This window comes from Haliotis asinina, chromosome 1 (genome assembly GCF_037392515.1).
Source record: "Haliotis asinina isolate JCU_RB_2024 chromosome 1, JCU_Hal_asi_v2, whole genome shotgun sequence".
Taxonomy (NCBI): Eukaryota; Metazoa; Mollusca; class Gastropoda; order Lepetellida; family Haliotidae; genus Haliotis; species Haliotis asinina.
Genome location: NC_090280.1, coordinates 65985993 through 66002247, shown reverse-complemented (window position 1 = coordinate 66002247; position 16255 = coordinate 65985993). Strand labels below are relative to the sequence as shown.

General features: G+C 38.4%; 1 protein-coding gene across 2 annotated transcripts in view; it reads left to right on the top strand.

Moving 5' to 3' along the window:
- The window catches only part of LOC137296178 (leucine-rich repeat-containing protein 74B-like), a 49001-nt gene that overhangs the window by 13370 nt on the left and 19376 nt on the right, over positions 1 to 16255 (top strand). Inside the window, exon 1 of one of the 2 annotated variants that reach the window (XM_067827902.1) lies at positions 11468 to 12205. The exons of the other annotated variant lie outside the window; for it this stretch is intronic. Coding sequence (XP_067684003.1) covers positions 12170 to 12205 — 36 coding nt within the window. The 5' untranslated portion in view covers positions 11468 to 12169. Of the gene's footprint in view, positions 1 to 11467; positions 12206 to 16255 lie in introns of those variants that run through there. 2 annotated transcript variants of the gene reach the window in all.

Below are 16255 nucleotides of genomic sequence, written 5' to 3'. Positions count from 1 at the left end.
ACATTGTTGATAAAAGATGGATTTCTGCAACCTGGTATCTCTGTGAAATCTGAAGCATGAGTTGTTGCGTGACTTCACTGATCAATACTGGTTGTTACACGGCCAATGAGAAACTGATTCCATTTGTTGCTATGGTGATTTTGTCAACAGTGACATCTTCAGTGGTAGTGTAGTATGTAGTTAATTTGGTGTGGTTCTTGTGTGGTGCTCATGAAGAATATGTACAATTGGTTGGTTTGGACAATTCATCAACTGTGTTTGAAATTTCTGACTAGAAAAGTAGTGGTTGTTGAAATTCTGTGATCATTTTGTACTAAACAGAATTGTAAATTATTTGAACTGTTTCCAAAGGGAACTTGGATTACACAGTTTTATGCCAGAAACAGAAGATGTATATGTATGGGATAAATCCAGTTATTGGAAATTAATGAGGAATATGACAGAAAGACAGTTTTTCATCTGTTTGAAAGATGTTTGGAAGAGTTATGATGGAATTTTTGTGAAATAGTTTGTGATAACTCGTCAGGAGTGATGGCCTGAGTTTCGGCACCTGACATTTGGGACAGAAATGTTGGAGTCCACTTGAGCCAGTGAAGGATGGGACAAGTCTGTGCATGGCCGATGTGAGGAGAGAGTTAATGGACCTATCACTAGATATATTGCCGTGATTTCCACTCTCATTGATTTACACACACATGTGCTGGACGTGAGTTAGGCTTATCTCACAGTGGGATGTATGCACAATCCTCACAGTTCATCATAAAACTGACAGTGTAAGGAGTGTGTTTGAGGCTGGTCAGTGTATTGAGGATCTTACAGTGCTCAATAGTTTCGGTTACCACACTATCTAGTAGTACTTATATTGTTCAATTGTTTACAATTTGAGAACTGTTCTTTACCATCTTGTTTGCTGGAATTTGACGTGAAAAATCCATCTTTTGATGAATGGATTTTGGAACTTAGTTTGATTTTGGGCGCCTGCATTATTGACTGTTGATATGAATGGATCCTATGTTTTGTGAATGTACCTTCACAGTGGATTATATGTAATGTAACAGGAGCAAGACAGAAAACTGATATCAGACATGAGAGCAGATCACAGTATCCATCATGACTACTTGTCCAAGCAGATATTGTTAAATAGCAGTAGCTCAACCAGCCCTTTTGGTTGAAAGTCATAGTTACTACAGCCATTTTTCCAAGCACTGTTAAACTTCTTCACTCTGACAGAGCTGCCAGAAACGTGCTACAATATCATCAGGTATCTCACTCCATTGAGGTACTGTGGTTGTTCCCCAGTTGATCTCTCCTTACATCACCCTGAATCTGTGTACCCATATTCTGGTTCCAAGCAGTCTGACAAAGACAACAAACAATGGCATCTTTGTCTCACTTCAAGTCTGACCGGATTGTAATTCTACGAGAAAGGACATTTAAGTGTAAACAGCAGGTGTACAAGGTAGGTAGATTGAGTTATCTTGTTTCCATCATGACACATGTATCATCCAATTGGACTGAGGCTGAATGCTACAATCAGGATGTTCAACTTTGTTACTTTATGATGGCATCTCACATGGATTACACAAGTGATGTAGATATGGTGCACTGGCTGACTTTGTGTGCTGGCGATTAGGTGCCTGACTCTGAGGGTGCGAGTTCGAATCCCGGATGGGACTCAACCGAAAAAGTACTAGTATTTGTATGTTACTACAAAAGTGAAATCCCAAATATGACATATGTTGCATTTGACCACTTTCTAAATGGCATTGTGTAATCACAAGTGATGTAGATGTTACTTTATGATGGCATCTCAGATGAATTACACAAGTGATGTTACTGCTACAAGATGTTACTGCATGAATCAAACATCTCATCCCCCAGCGATTGAGTACATAGTCATGGACTTATCTGTCCATCCATAACAATGTCTGTCTGTCTAGATCATTACTAACAAGGTTTCTTCATAAAACTTTGCTCACTCAAAGACATTTTTCCACCAGTATGGCTTCATTTCTAAGGGAGTTTTGGACGAAACATATTCCACAGGTTTTGTTTGACTCTGTTGATAATGGTGTGTTTGTCCAGGCCAATATCTTGCAGGTATACTTATGTGAAAAGGGGCCTTTTGTGTATAGAGCTTTTCAGAATTTTTAGGTTTCTAGAAATTAAGTTCTAGAGGTTATCACATAAACAAGTTTGACTAAGACTCTGTACATGGTGGTGTCATGAACATTCATTCAGGAAACATTTACACACAGGAGTGATCAGGATGTCATGAGGTGGTGACTATTGTTTTGTGGGGACTTCTAGAACTGCAAGGAGTTTAAAGTTTTAAGTTCACAATGCAGTCAAGGTTTTCTTGGAGCCTATTTCCTTAACTACTAGTTACCTTCAGTACCCACACACAATCACCACATGGTAAACCCCTGATTCTTGTCATGAACACAATTTCAATTATTGTGTGACATCCACTATCTCATATATTTACAAGGATACACAAATACACAGTTCTTAATCTCAGTTCCATGGTATTTTGAATATGAACAGAAGACACTCACCCATTCACTCACTCATACCCATTCACTCACTCACTCATACCCACTCACATACTCTGATACCCACCCATTCTCACTCACATACCCATACCCACCCATTCACTCACTCACTCATACCCACTCACTCACATATCCATACCCACCCATTTACTCACTCACTCATACCCACTCACATACTCATATAGCCACCATTCACTCACTCATACCCACTCACTCACATGCCCATACCCACCCATTCACTCACTCATTCACTCACTCATACCCATTCACATACCCATATAGCCACCCATTCACTCACTCATACCCACTCACTCACATACCCATACCCACCCATTCACTCACTCGTACCCACTCACTCACATACCCATAACCACCCATTCACTCACTCACTCATACCCACTCACATACTCATATAGCCACCATTCACTCACTCATACCCACTCACTCACATGCCCATACCCACCCATTCACTCACCCACTCACATACCCATAGCCACCCATTCACTCACTCATACCCACTCACATACTCTGATACCCACCCATTCTTTCACTTACTCATACCCACTCACTCACATACCCATACCCACCCATTCACTCACTCACCCATACCCACTCACATATCCATACCCACCCATTCACTCACTCATACCCACTCACTCACATACCCATAACCGCCCATCATCACTCACTCATTCACTCACTCATACCCACTCACATACCCATATAGCCACCCATTCACTCACTCATACCCACTCACTCACATGTCCATACCCACCCATTCACTCACTCATTCAATCACTCATACCCACTCACATACCCATAGCCACTCATTCACTCACTCATACCCACTCACATACCCATACCCACCCATTCACTCACTTACTCACTCACTCACTCACTGAAAATGTGGTAAATGATGGGTCAAGTAAAGCCACCACAGTTTACTGTCAGGAGTGTGTTTTGGCAGCAGTTATGGATGTTTGATGCAAGGCATAGATCTGGCAATAGAAAACGTACCTATGACCATAGATTAGGGTCATATATGTGAGTGTTTGACTTTCTGTTCATTGCAGCAATCATTGAGATTTATGACTTCATCCCCTGCAGCTGGCAAGTGCACCTATGTTCTGTTTGTGTGGTGTGGTTGGTTGTGTGTACCTGGGTGTGTGTACCTGTCTGGTTGTGTGTACCTGGATGTGTGTACCTGTGTGGTTGTGTGTACCTGGATGTGTGTACTGGTACCTGTCTGCTTGTGTGTACGTGGGTGTGTGTACCCCTCTGGTTGTGTGTACCTCAGCAGCTCTTGGCGTATGTTATATGAAAACAGTGTGTTTTGGGGGCTCACTGTGGGGGCGGTTGAATGTAGTGTAACAGAAATAGATTGGAGGTAGGGTTCAAACTTTTGGCCCTATCTGACCATTAGTTCAGCTGTATGACCGAACAAATTCAAAATTATGTATTAGACAATATAAAAAATTATGATAAAACCTGTGTAGTTTGATATGCTTGTTCAAAGAATACAAATAAATGGACGCTTGTGATTGCAGGATTGAAATGTTTTCTTCCAACCAAGATAGAACTTGTTGGAATATGTTTAAGACATGTACCTGCTTCTTTGCATCATTTGTGGACTACACAACAAATGACATACCAATATTTTAGTACCATGTTATTCAAATGCAATAGTCATTATGATCAGGAAAGCTTATTGGATTTCACATGTCTCCTTTATGTATAATAACATCAACATACGTTACATGGTGTGTTGACTGAGGAATCTAAGCTCATAGTTAACATGAAGCTTATGTCGATGAAGATGAGGGCTAAGTTCAGTTCAAACTTCATTAGTTCGTTCCACAAGACATAACAAATAAGTATATACAAATGGGGTGAGTGGAGTTCCAGCTCAACCCCAAGACGTTCCCTGCAAGTGGGGTAGTCCTGCTTGCGGTCAGCCCTACACAGACAGTCAGAATAAAGGAGTCCTCTTTTTCAATATAGATGTGAGCACACATATATAGGCTTTAACAACAATGGGCAGGCAAAGACAGTGGGCAGATAGACAAGCAATAGCACTTCCTTGTACAGATAATGTGATGACAGACACATCCAAGGTCATATACAGTAATCAGTAGAGTGAGTGAGTGAGTTTAGTTTTACACCGCATTCAGCAATGTTCCAGCTGTGTGGCGGTGGTCTGTAAATAATCGAGTCTGGACCAGACAATCCAGTGATCAGCAACATGAGCATCGATCTGTGCAATTGGGAACCGATGACATGTGTCAACCAAGTCAGCAAGCCTGATCACCTATTCCTGTTAGTCACCTCTATTGACAAGCATTGTCGCTTTTTATGGCAAGCATTGGTTGCTGAAGGCCTATTCTACCCCGGGACCTTCACGGGTAGTAATCAGTGGAAGTGACAAAGAGGAACTGGGTGGCTGACAAGACAATGTACACTGCAATAGTGATAAAGATTGATTATACAGATTAAATAAATTATTATAACAAATAAGTTTCATGTGGTCTGACTACATAGTTTTTGGTTTTAAGAAATATTTGGACAATGGTTGTCCAGAATTAGACACTATAACAATACTGTCAACAGTAACATTATTTACAATACTGTCAATAAAGTAAAATTATGTACAAAACTGTCAACAAAGTAACATTATGTACAATACTGTCAATAAAGTAACATTACATACAGAACTGTCAACAAAGTAATACCATGTACAATACTGTCAACAAAGTATCACTATGTACAGAACTGTCGACAAAGTAACATTATGTGGAATACTGTCAACAAAGTAACATGTACAATACTGCCAAAGTAACATTATGTATAATACTGTCAACAAACTAACATTGTACAATACTGTCAACAAAGTATCATCATGTACAATACTGTCAACAAAGTAACGTTATATACACCACTGTCAACAAAGTAACATGTATAATACTGTCAACAAAGTGACATGTACAATACTGTCAACAAAGTAACAATATTGTGCAATACTGTACAATACTGTCAGCAAACCAATATGTACAGAACTGTCAACAAAGTAACATGTACAATACTGTCAACAAAGTAACATTATATACAATGCTGTCAACAAAGTAACATTATGTACAGAACTGTCAACAAAGTAACATTATGTACCGTACTGTCAACAAAGTAGCATATACAATACTGTCAACAAAGTAACATTATGTACAATACTCTCAACAAAGCACCATGTACAATACTGTCAAAAGTGAAGCATTTTAATCCCTTTCATTTCTGTATGTCTGTGTTGTATCCACAGGAAACTGGCAGCCATAATCCAGAGGTATGTTTACAACATAATTACTACAATCATATGAAGTACAAACATATAAAAGCACTATCATATTATGATGCAGTAGTATTATAACATTATAATACTCAGTGTTGACAAGGTAGAATACAGTAGATGCCAGTACAGAATGACAGTATGAACATGTTACAGTAGAGTAGTATGATACTGTGAATGTAATGTGCAGATACTCTGACTGAATATGACATGTCAAGTCAATATACATCAAAATAAAGTTTCATGCAAATCACAGCAGATAATTCAGCAATTATTTCCACTTTGCTCCAGGAAATAAACAACTGTTTGTCAGAGGTAATACAGAATGATATACCCCATGTTGATATAATCAATGCTGATCTGACACTCTGGCGGATGTTAACGCCACATATCGACTAGGAGGAACAATCTGTGGTATCGTGGGCCCCGTGGGGGCAGGAACTGAGTGAGTGTTTTATTGTCCGGCATCATTGTGACTGAGGACTGTAATCAGAAACCTGAACCACATAGTGTTAATCCTAGAGTTGTGCTGGGCTGAGATTTGATTGGTGACGGATACAACACCATTATTGTAAATGTCATTGATTTATGTGTACATGTGAAGGATCTCAGTGGTGTGGAAAGTAGTATACATCAATTGTTGATGTTGTCAGTGTATCAGCTCTGAAACATAATGCTGTTGTTGTCCAGTAATATTTAATGTTATCGTGCAAGAACCTTAATTTACAGTTGTAGCTACACAAGGAATAGGGGTTTAAAGATTTCTTTCAATCTGCTGTCACTCACCTTAGGAGTGAGTGAAGGAATTTAGTTTTACATCCCTCTTTCAGCACAATATTCTAGATTTATATTGGAGTCTGGACCAGACAATCCAGTGATCAACAGCATCAGCTTCAGTCAACACAAGAAGGATACATGGACACATGGCAGTGAAGTCAATAAGTCTGACAACTCAATCCCTGTTACTCGCTTCTTACAACAAGCATGGGTTACTGAAGATCAGTTCTAACCTTCAGGTTCCAGCCTGTAAAGACTCAGTCCAATGGACCCGTAGAGATGACATACTGTTAGGTACACAGGGTAAACAGACTGGACCAGGAACTGACCCTTGATGAACAAGGGTTACATCATCAACACAGACTGACTGCTTTGTCAATCAATGGACAAGAACCACTAAAGGACTTTGCTAGTCCTATCTGAGGCTGTCATTTAAAACAATATCGAGCTGGCCAGTCTCAGGTTTTTGATATACTGAAAATAATACGACCCTTGCCTAATGCTTGCCATATTCTTTGTTGCTCCTTCCTGTGTCCTTGTGATTGTTTTCATGTCTCACCCTGGCAAGAAAAAACACAAAAGTATTTTGGATATATGATGTCAATAAGTTTCTCTTATGTCTGTCTTTGTTCAGTTAGGAACTAGTTGATACAAAGTTGGTGAGGAATCCATGATGAATTCCTGATTTGCATTTCAGAGATGGGTTATTTGCACACCTCTACAAACATGTAGTTCAACAAAAGGCAGGGGCAACATCTATTCAGACTAGTTTAATAGGTTAAACGGTCAGGTCACACGTACAAGTCATACATCAGTATTGTGAAACTGTCTAATAACTTCTACAGAAAGTATGTCAATCAAAATGTGGGGTGGACATGGGGCATAAAGGTATTTTATCTTGATGACATATCAGCTGTCACCAGTTTCATTCCACTCATGGAATATGGGCCTTCAGGGTGTACAATGATCTCTATCTAACCCACACACATTCTTTTCACGCATTTGTTTGTATGTTTGTGGGTTCAGCAATTCATATAGCACTCTCCAGTCATGAATAGCCCCTGGAGATGGCCATGTTAAGTTGATAGATAGTTAACACTATGGTTTTGTATGCACGCTTTGTAGCTGACTGACTGCTGGTGTTTATTGTGTTCAGTAGTACAGTAAAACTTCTACACTACTCATCAGTTCAACTCACTAAACTCTCAGAAGAACATTACAGTTATTTCTGTTTTGCATGTTGTTACTTGTGGTTTACTTAAAATGTAATTAGATTTCCCGTGTCATATACAAATGAGATAATACACAGACACTGATACGAAGCAACCCTCTCATCAAAAAGGCAACTGATGAAGAATCAATGCTCAGATAAAAAAGCACTACACTGTTCTCATTGATTATGCAATGCAAAGCTTTTTTTGTCATCCAGTCAGCCCGTTCAGAATTTTGAATTCTTGAAGCATGTTTTTGTCACTTAGCCTGTCGGTCATGAGGTTAGCTCATTCCTCCTCATCTTTTAATTTGTGTTGTACACATTGAAGAAGGTGATTGCAGTAGATTTATAGTCCCTCTCATTCAGAGTAGCGGCTTCAGTGCACCTAGTTTACTACATTTAGATATCTGTTAATTATATATGTGGGAGCTACAGTCAGACCTTATTACCTGGAGCCCCATGATGACACACAGATTAACACGGTCAGTAACAATCCGGTGCAACCCCTGCACTGCAGGCATTCTTATACAAACATTCAAACACAGCTCACAGGCATGCCTTCAAACATAACTTGTTGCACAGTACTTCTTGTAATGATTTGTTTTATATGTAGTTTGAGAAGATCAATGTGATCAAAGCATGTCAGCCATCATCCTGAAATTGTTTCGTGGTTATCCTCACCACAGGAGAGAAATCTTGGTGCCCTTAATTATCCATGAATATTTAAGGTCTCTACTAAACCTTCCGATGGTCATGTGATCATATTCTGGTTAAAGTGGTGCTGAAGGATAGGTATTTTATCTCTGATGTTGATTATGACTCTCAAAAATCATTTGTTTTTGGACAATCAAACCATCTTCCCTTATGATTACACAATGCAATTTAGAAAGTGGTCATATGTAACATACAGTCAAATCCTGATGAGTTGAATTCCGGCTTCTTGAATATTATGCAAAACCTGAAGTACCAGTCAGTCCCGACCACATGGGTTCATGGAACCTAAACAGATGCCTAACCCACTCAGCCACCACAACATTGGACAACTAGTAGTTTAGACTGCGTACTTTGTGTACCCCTCTGATCAGTGTAAATTGTCACGGCTTCCTGGCCGAAAGCTATGATTACACATTGCCATTTAGAAAGTGGACACAGATGTAAAATATGTCATATTTGGGATTACACTTTCTTAGTAAAGTACAAATTCTAGTCCTTTTTCGGTTTGAATCAACTGGCTTAGCGGGTTTAAGGTGGTTGACTTTGTGTGCTGGAGATTAGGTGCCTGTCTCTGAGGGTGTGGGTTCAAATCACAGATGGGACTCAACCAAGAAAGTACTAGAATTTTTACTTTGCTGAAAAAGTGTAAGCCCAAATATGACATATGCTTCATCTTCCAGTTTGATGTTTTTGTTTTGAGCATGGTTATTAGAAATCAAACATGATGATGCAAACGAGGTGTCATATTTGTTTAGATCTAAAGAGCTCTATAAAGATTTGAGTTATGTGTATTGAAAGGACACTGAGTGAGCAAATGGTTTTAAAAGTATTGCCTCCACAACTAGTGCAGGACACTGAGGTAGCCCAATGGTTGAAGCATCCACTCAGCATACTGGAGACCAGGGTTCTATTTCCAACAATGTGTGAACCCCATTTGGTGTCGCCTGCCATGATAAAACTAAACTCACTCACTCACAGCTGTCACTGTGTCCATTACTGCCATACACTGAGCCACCTCCACCATCACTGGTCTATCAAGGAATGACACTTGAGTACAGTGGAAACACTACCCTTCATAGAGTGTCTTCAGAACTCACATTCTCTGAGAGTCCTTCTGTAATTCTGACTATGCAAGTGCAACACCTGAATTAGTAGCACAGAATTATGATCTCTATGTGGGACAAAATATAAAAGTGACCGCATTATAGAAGGGAAGACATTTTCATTTTTCTGATGATTTTGGAATACCGGAATAAACCACAAGAAGTTGGATATAATCAATGTATAATACCAGTTTTTGTATAGACATTTGCATGTAATTGATTTGGAAAGTGGAGGTCAGCTGTACCTATTTTCTTCAGTTTATCACCTGACAAATCCAGATGCTAAAAAATGAAAATAATAAGGAAACTTTGTGTATACACAAGTTACTTAGAGCATGAGTGAGTCTAGTTTTATGCCAATTTTTTGCAATATTATGGAATATAATGACACCAGATATGGGCTTCAGATATTGTGCCTTTGTGGGGAATTGAACTGGTGTAACAAGCCAAACCTTCCCCCGGCCAAACTTTTTCCTTGGACAAACTTTTCCCGTCTGGGCTTAATCTTCCCCTCCTTTGAATCAACTTCTTTCCCACCCAATTCTTATATCAAGAAGGGGAGATTCTGGCCTAGCTTGGTTATTCCTATTCAACTTTGTTTTTATGTTATGTTTCATATTACATTTACCAAAAGAAATTATGGATTAGTAAACTAGCTTATGTGAATAATATTCCATTACATTTATACATAAATGCAACAATAGGAAGGATTAGAATCTCCTAGGACAAAACTGCGCAGAGGAAAGTTTGGCTGAGACCAGATCTTTACCCCAGGGGAAGTTTTAGACGGGAAGAAATGGCCTGCTACACCAGCCTGACAATGCTAAGAGAAAATTATGTATATACACAAGTTATTAAGAAAACACTTGTTATATGACATGGATGACCCAGTAAAACTTGTATATGTACACATGTTACTGAGGAAAACTTGTATATACACTTATTACTGAAGAAAACATGTATGAACACTGATTAATGTGGAAAACTTGTATATATACTGATTACAAGGTAAATTTGTATATACATTGATTACTGAAGAAAACTTGCATATACACATATTACTGAGGAAAGCTTGTATATACATTGATTACTGAGGAAAACTTGTACATACATATGTTACAGGCAGATTGTGAAATCAGTTATTTCGTGAAATGACTGAAAATTTCAGTCATTTCTTGAAATGACAAAGTGTGTCAGCCATTTCACATCATTTTGTGTAGCAACAATCAATATACATCAGTCATGTCATGAAATTACATTTTAGCTATATGTGGTGGACAGGGACTTGTGAGGTGTGTCAAACAAAGCCAAGCTGATGTTCAGCAGTCACTGCCACAATAATTGTAACTATTAGTGACAGTAAGTGATGTTCATATTATGATCCACTTGTGAACTATCTGTATACATCATTATGGAGGAAAACTTGTGTATACATTGATTATTGAGGAAAATGTGTATATACATTGATTACTGAGGAAAACTTGAACATGCACATGTTACTGAGGAAAACTTGTATATACACTTATTACTGAGGAAAACTTGTATATATTCTGATTATTGAAGAAAATTTAAATTTGTGTATTATGCACAGGTTACTGACTTGCATATGCAACAAAAACTTATATCTATATAGGTTACCACAACACAAGAAATTTAAACTGATAGTGAACATTATTGACCATTCATGTATGCTTGTATAGCTTTCCTCATAGCAAACCACACAGAGGTATTTTACAGCAGTTTGTTACAGCTGTGGTATGGTGCAAGCTGTGACTAGGGACAGTGTGTGTGTTGAGAGGAATGTTTGGCCCACAAAAGGACTTACCCTGACATGACAGGGGATTGATTAACACTGGGGTCTGCCGTTACCATGATCAGCCAGATTAACATACCTTGCTGATAGGAAGTACACCTATATCTGACAATGTAGCGCGGAAGGGAGGACTCACCAAAGCTCAAATGACACTCTCAAAAGTTCTCTCTGAAATTTGTGCAGTGTATTTTTTAAAATGTTGTTTGAATTTTGTTGAAGAGGATTTCATGACTTAGTGTGGTAGCTTTATGGCGGTGTTATCGACTGTGTTTGTTGGCAAGTTGTGTGGCTGATTTATTCATTGAAGAAGGAATCTCATGCTCTACAGACGTAAATATGACACTGAGTGGTACCTATGTCTATATTGATATAAGGAATCACAGTTTGAAAACAGATGAATATTCATGAGGTCCACTGTGAATCTAGAGAGACTGAATCTCATGCTTGAAATGAGGACTGTGAATAAGAATGCATGAAGTGAAGGAGGAGAATGATGGTTAAATATCTTCAACTGAAATTTTGTTAACCCTACCGAGAGAGTGATAGCGGATCTGATTAACTGGCAAATCATTCTGCAAGGATACTATAGGAAGAGTGAATCATTTCACTGAACTTCGAATACCTTCTCATTGGCAAGACCACAAAAATTACATTGACATAATGCTGGCAACTTTAAGTCCCCCCAGTCCAAGAAGGGTTAGTATACTAAATGTTCTAAATATACTAAATATAATTCTTTATCAACATTATGTTTACAGATGTATTCTTGGTTTACATTCGTCAAATATGTGTTTGTATGTTTGTATATGTCTTCAGATTTTTTCTATGCATATAAACACACTTGATCTTCCTTCTACTGATGTGTGATGGGCAATGTTGAAACTGTTTTTACAGTTTACTCCATATGTATGTTCAAGCATTTTATTCTTGTGGAACTGACTAGTTCAGCAATCATGTCATAACACACATTCTTGTGGAACTGACTAGTTCAGCAATCATGTCATAACACACATTCTTGTGGAACTGACTAGTTCAGCAATCATGTCATAACACACATTCTTGTGGAACTGACTAGTTCAGCAATCATGTCATAACACACATTCTTGTGGAACTGACTAGTGCAGCAATCATGTCATAACACACATTCTTGTGGAACTGACTAGTTCAGCAATCATGTTATAACACATCATATTCTTGTTGAAATGTCTAGTTCAGCAATCATGTTATAACACTCATTATGTAACATCTTGTGGAACTGACTAGTTCAGCAATCATGTTATAACACTCATTATGTTCTTGTGGAACTGACTAGTTCAGCAATCATGTCACAACACACATTATATTCTTGTGGAACTGACTAGTTCAGCAATCATGTTATAACACTCATTATGTAACATCTTGTGGAACTGACTAGTTCAGCAATCATGTTATAACACTCATTATGTTCTTGTGCAACTGACTAGTTCAGCAATCATGTCGCAACACACATTATATTCTTGTGGAACTGACAAGTTCAGCAATCATGTTATAACACATCATATTCTTGTGGAAATGTCTAGTTCAGAAATCATGTTATAACACACATTAGGTTCTCATAGAACCGACTATTGCAGCAATTATGTTATTACACTCATCATGTCTTTGTGGAACAGACTAGTGCAGCAATAGTGTTAGTACAGTTGTTATGTTCTGATTATGAACTAGTCTGTTCCACGAAAACATAATGACTGTAATAGCACTATTGCTGCACTAGTCTCTTCAACGTGCTGCACTCATTATAACTGTTCATGATCTGTGTCTGATTAAGGATAACTGTTCATGATCTGTGTCTGATTAAGGATAACTGTTCAATAGTTTTATCTGATTAAAGATAATTTTCAATTTTCATTCTCTGATTAAGGATCATAGTTCATGAACTGTGTCTGATTGCCTGTGCTCTTATCCACATGGGCGAAGTTGCCGTTTTGTTTTCAGTCACTGTTTTGACTGGTCTGGACTGTTATTTTCTGGCAGCTGTGATGTAGCTGGATTATCTGTGACAGCAGCCTATAACACCAAGGACTGTCTTAGTGACTCACTCCCCTACTGACAAGTGTGATCCATGTCATACCTGACAGATCTAAAAATCATTAATCTGTAAGAAACAAATTGGATCAGTATCAGTCATTCATACTCCCCCTTTCATCTCACATGAACACAAGACATTAATTCTCCACACTTATACCTTTCAATGAGAGGCTTAGTAATTAAGTGGGTTTCTGGAACAGAGGGAGAGAAGGTTTTGTTGGCTGTCCACTGAAGAGGAAAGCTTTTTGTCCAGAGATCAATTGGCCATAAACAGTATAAAGTAAGCTAAGTGACCCGAACATGGGTCAGCCTACTAGTTAAATATTGGGGTGCATTTGGTTCTCAGACACGATATGGATTCTTACTTTCGGAGCTGTAATGTATGATTGATCAATTTCATTTGAAGGTTCAAAGCTAGTGTTGTGCTGTCTAAACAGTTACATACATGTAATATTTCATTTATTGGATGTGTGATGGTCTGGGTAACAGTTAGTCCAGGTTCAGAGTTTTTCTGTTTTTATCGGAGAACTCACAATCTTTACAAACTTTTTCTCGTACTGATTACTATGTTTGCAGTTAAATATATTGATCTTACACTTACCAGTAAACTTTGACAAGTGCTTAATGTCAGTATGTAGTGCCTAGAGTATGTTGATATTAGCAGATTCATATCAGTTCACTGAAACAGAAAAGATTCATTCTTTAACTTTAACAGTGGCGTATTTACTTGGTATTTGTGTATAGATGTACTGGTGGGTGATTTCTTGCATTAATGGTTGGGGAGGATTAGGTGTTGATGAACAACATAAATATGCTTAATATGATGGTTAACTGTTTCATTGACCTAAAAGTCTTGTCCTGGAAAGTTGACTTTTGTCCTTGCAAGTGTGGTATGAAACCAGTGTTAGAGAGGCTGACTGCACCAGGGCCCAAGCTGTCATGGCAGGTGAGTCTGTAGACACTGGTGGCGGTACTACTTGCGAAGCCACATCATGGTTAGGGAGGTACATGGAGAATGTTTTTGTTCACAGATATTTGCCTGTAACTTAGGTCATGTCAGCTGAAATATAAAGCAGATTTGTGTGGCTTGATTGAATCTGTATGTACTACTGTATGTTATGCGTTGGTTTCACATTAATCTGAGACTCGCTGTGCGCATGCGCAGAGTGTGTAAAAATATCTACTGGCCAACTTCCATTTTGGTCGTACGTTTACTGATAGTGTTCACTCATTCTAAAGAAAACGAAAAATCAAACAAACCAAATACAGACATATATATAGTTTTATGTCTATTACAACTTATTTTTATACTTGTATGCATCAAAGACCGGGAGTAGTGAAATAAAGAGCTTAATTTATGTCAATAAGTTATTTTATAAACACATCTCACCACCACCGATCACATCCCCTTCTCACAACTAACAAAACACACATTTCTGATGCAGCTGCAACCAAAATAGGACATCAATAACTGAAAAGCATATGCAAATCGATATTTTTAGTAAGGGCCGTCTCCTATTCTCGCAGTAAACACATTTTCTGCCTAGGTCGCTGATGCGTGATACTTGGCGGTTGTTTACATCATTGACCAGTAACTAGGAAGTGACCCAAGTCTGTGAATTATCAAAATTTTGCAATGTAACGAATATTTGTGAGTTTAACCAACTTGGAAAAATTGTAACTTTTCCCCGACCTTCCCGATAAGATTTCCCTTCCTTACACCTAATAATGTTACTTTCTCATTGTACCGCAAGAATAGGCGATGCCTCAAAAAGTCAGCGGCGGATGACCATGTTTTTCATCGAGCTCAAGTGAGATAATTCACTTGATGGATCAAGCAGTTGATAGATGCAGATGTTAGAGGGGGATGTCTTCATTTAAAAACAACAAGCATACATACGAAAAGAACTGTTTATATTATTTTTTCAGCTGATATTTGTAAGTACCGCGAGAATAGGAGACGCCAGTATATTTAATCATTTTGATCTGAGTGTATTTACTCTGTTGGTAAGCGTACGACCAAAGCGGAACTTAGCCAGTAGATATTTTTACACGCTCTGCGCATGCACACAGCAAGTCTGAAATTAATGTGAGACCAACAAATTGCAGTTTTACAAGGAGTTGTGAGAACAGATTAGTGTGAAGACTTTCTTTATGAGGATGTCTAAAACAAGAACAATATATTCAGCTCTGGCAAAGTAGTAAACTTGTGTGAGGTTTTGTGACAACCATATTCCATAGGCCCTGAAAATGCCCTGCTTAGCCCCTGAAAATACATAAGGAACAAAAACTCCACTTGCACTGAAGTGCAGCTCCAGAACAATGAGGGGTTCAAGACCTGCGGATAATCTAGACTTGCTTCATATATGCTCAGGCATAGTATGGTCTCTGGCAAAATATTGCAGAAGATAAGATAATATGGTTCAGGGACTGATGTGTGAAATATGTTCTCTTGCAGCACTCTCTTGTAGAAAATCGGAAAATAGGATACACTTATAGACAATACAGGTATCTGTTTGAGTGTAGAGGGCATAAGATACACAACATACAGGTTGAGGAGGAAACATGGTCATAGTGAATCAACACATCTCGAATTACAGAGATGACTAGATATGTTAAACTTGAAGAGGTTTGTGCCCGACATTTGCCAACAGCTGATCTTCTATCATGTAATCTGAG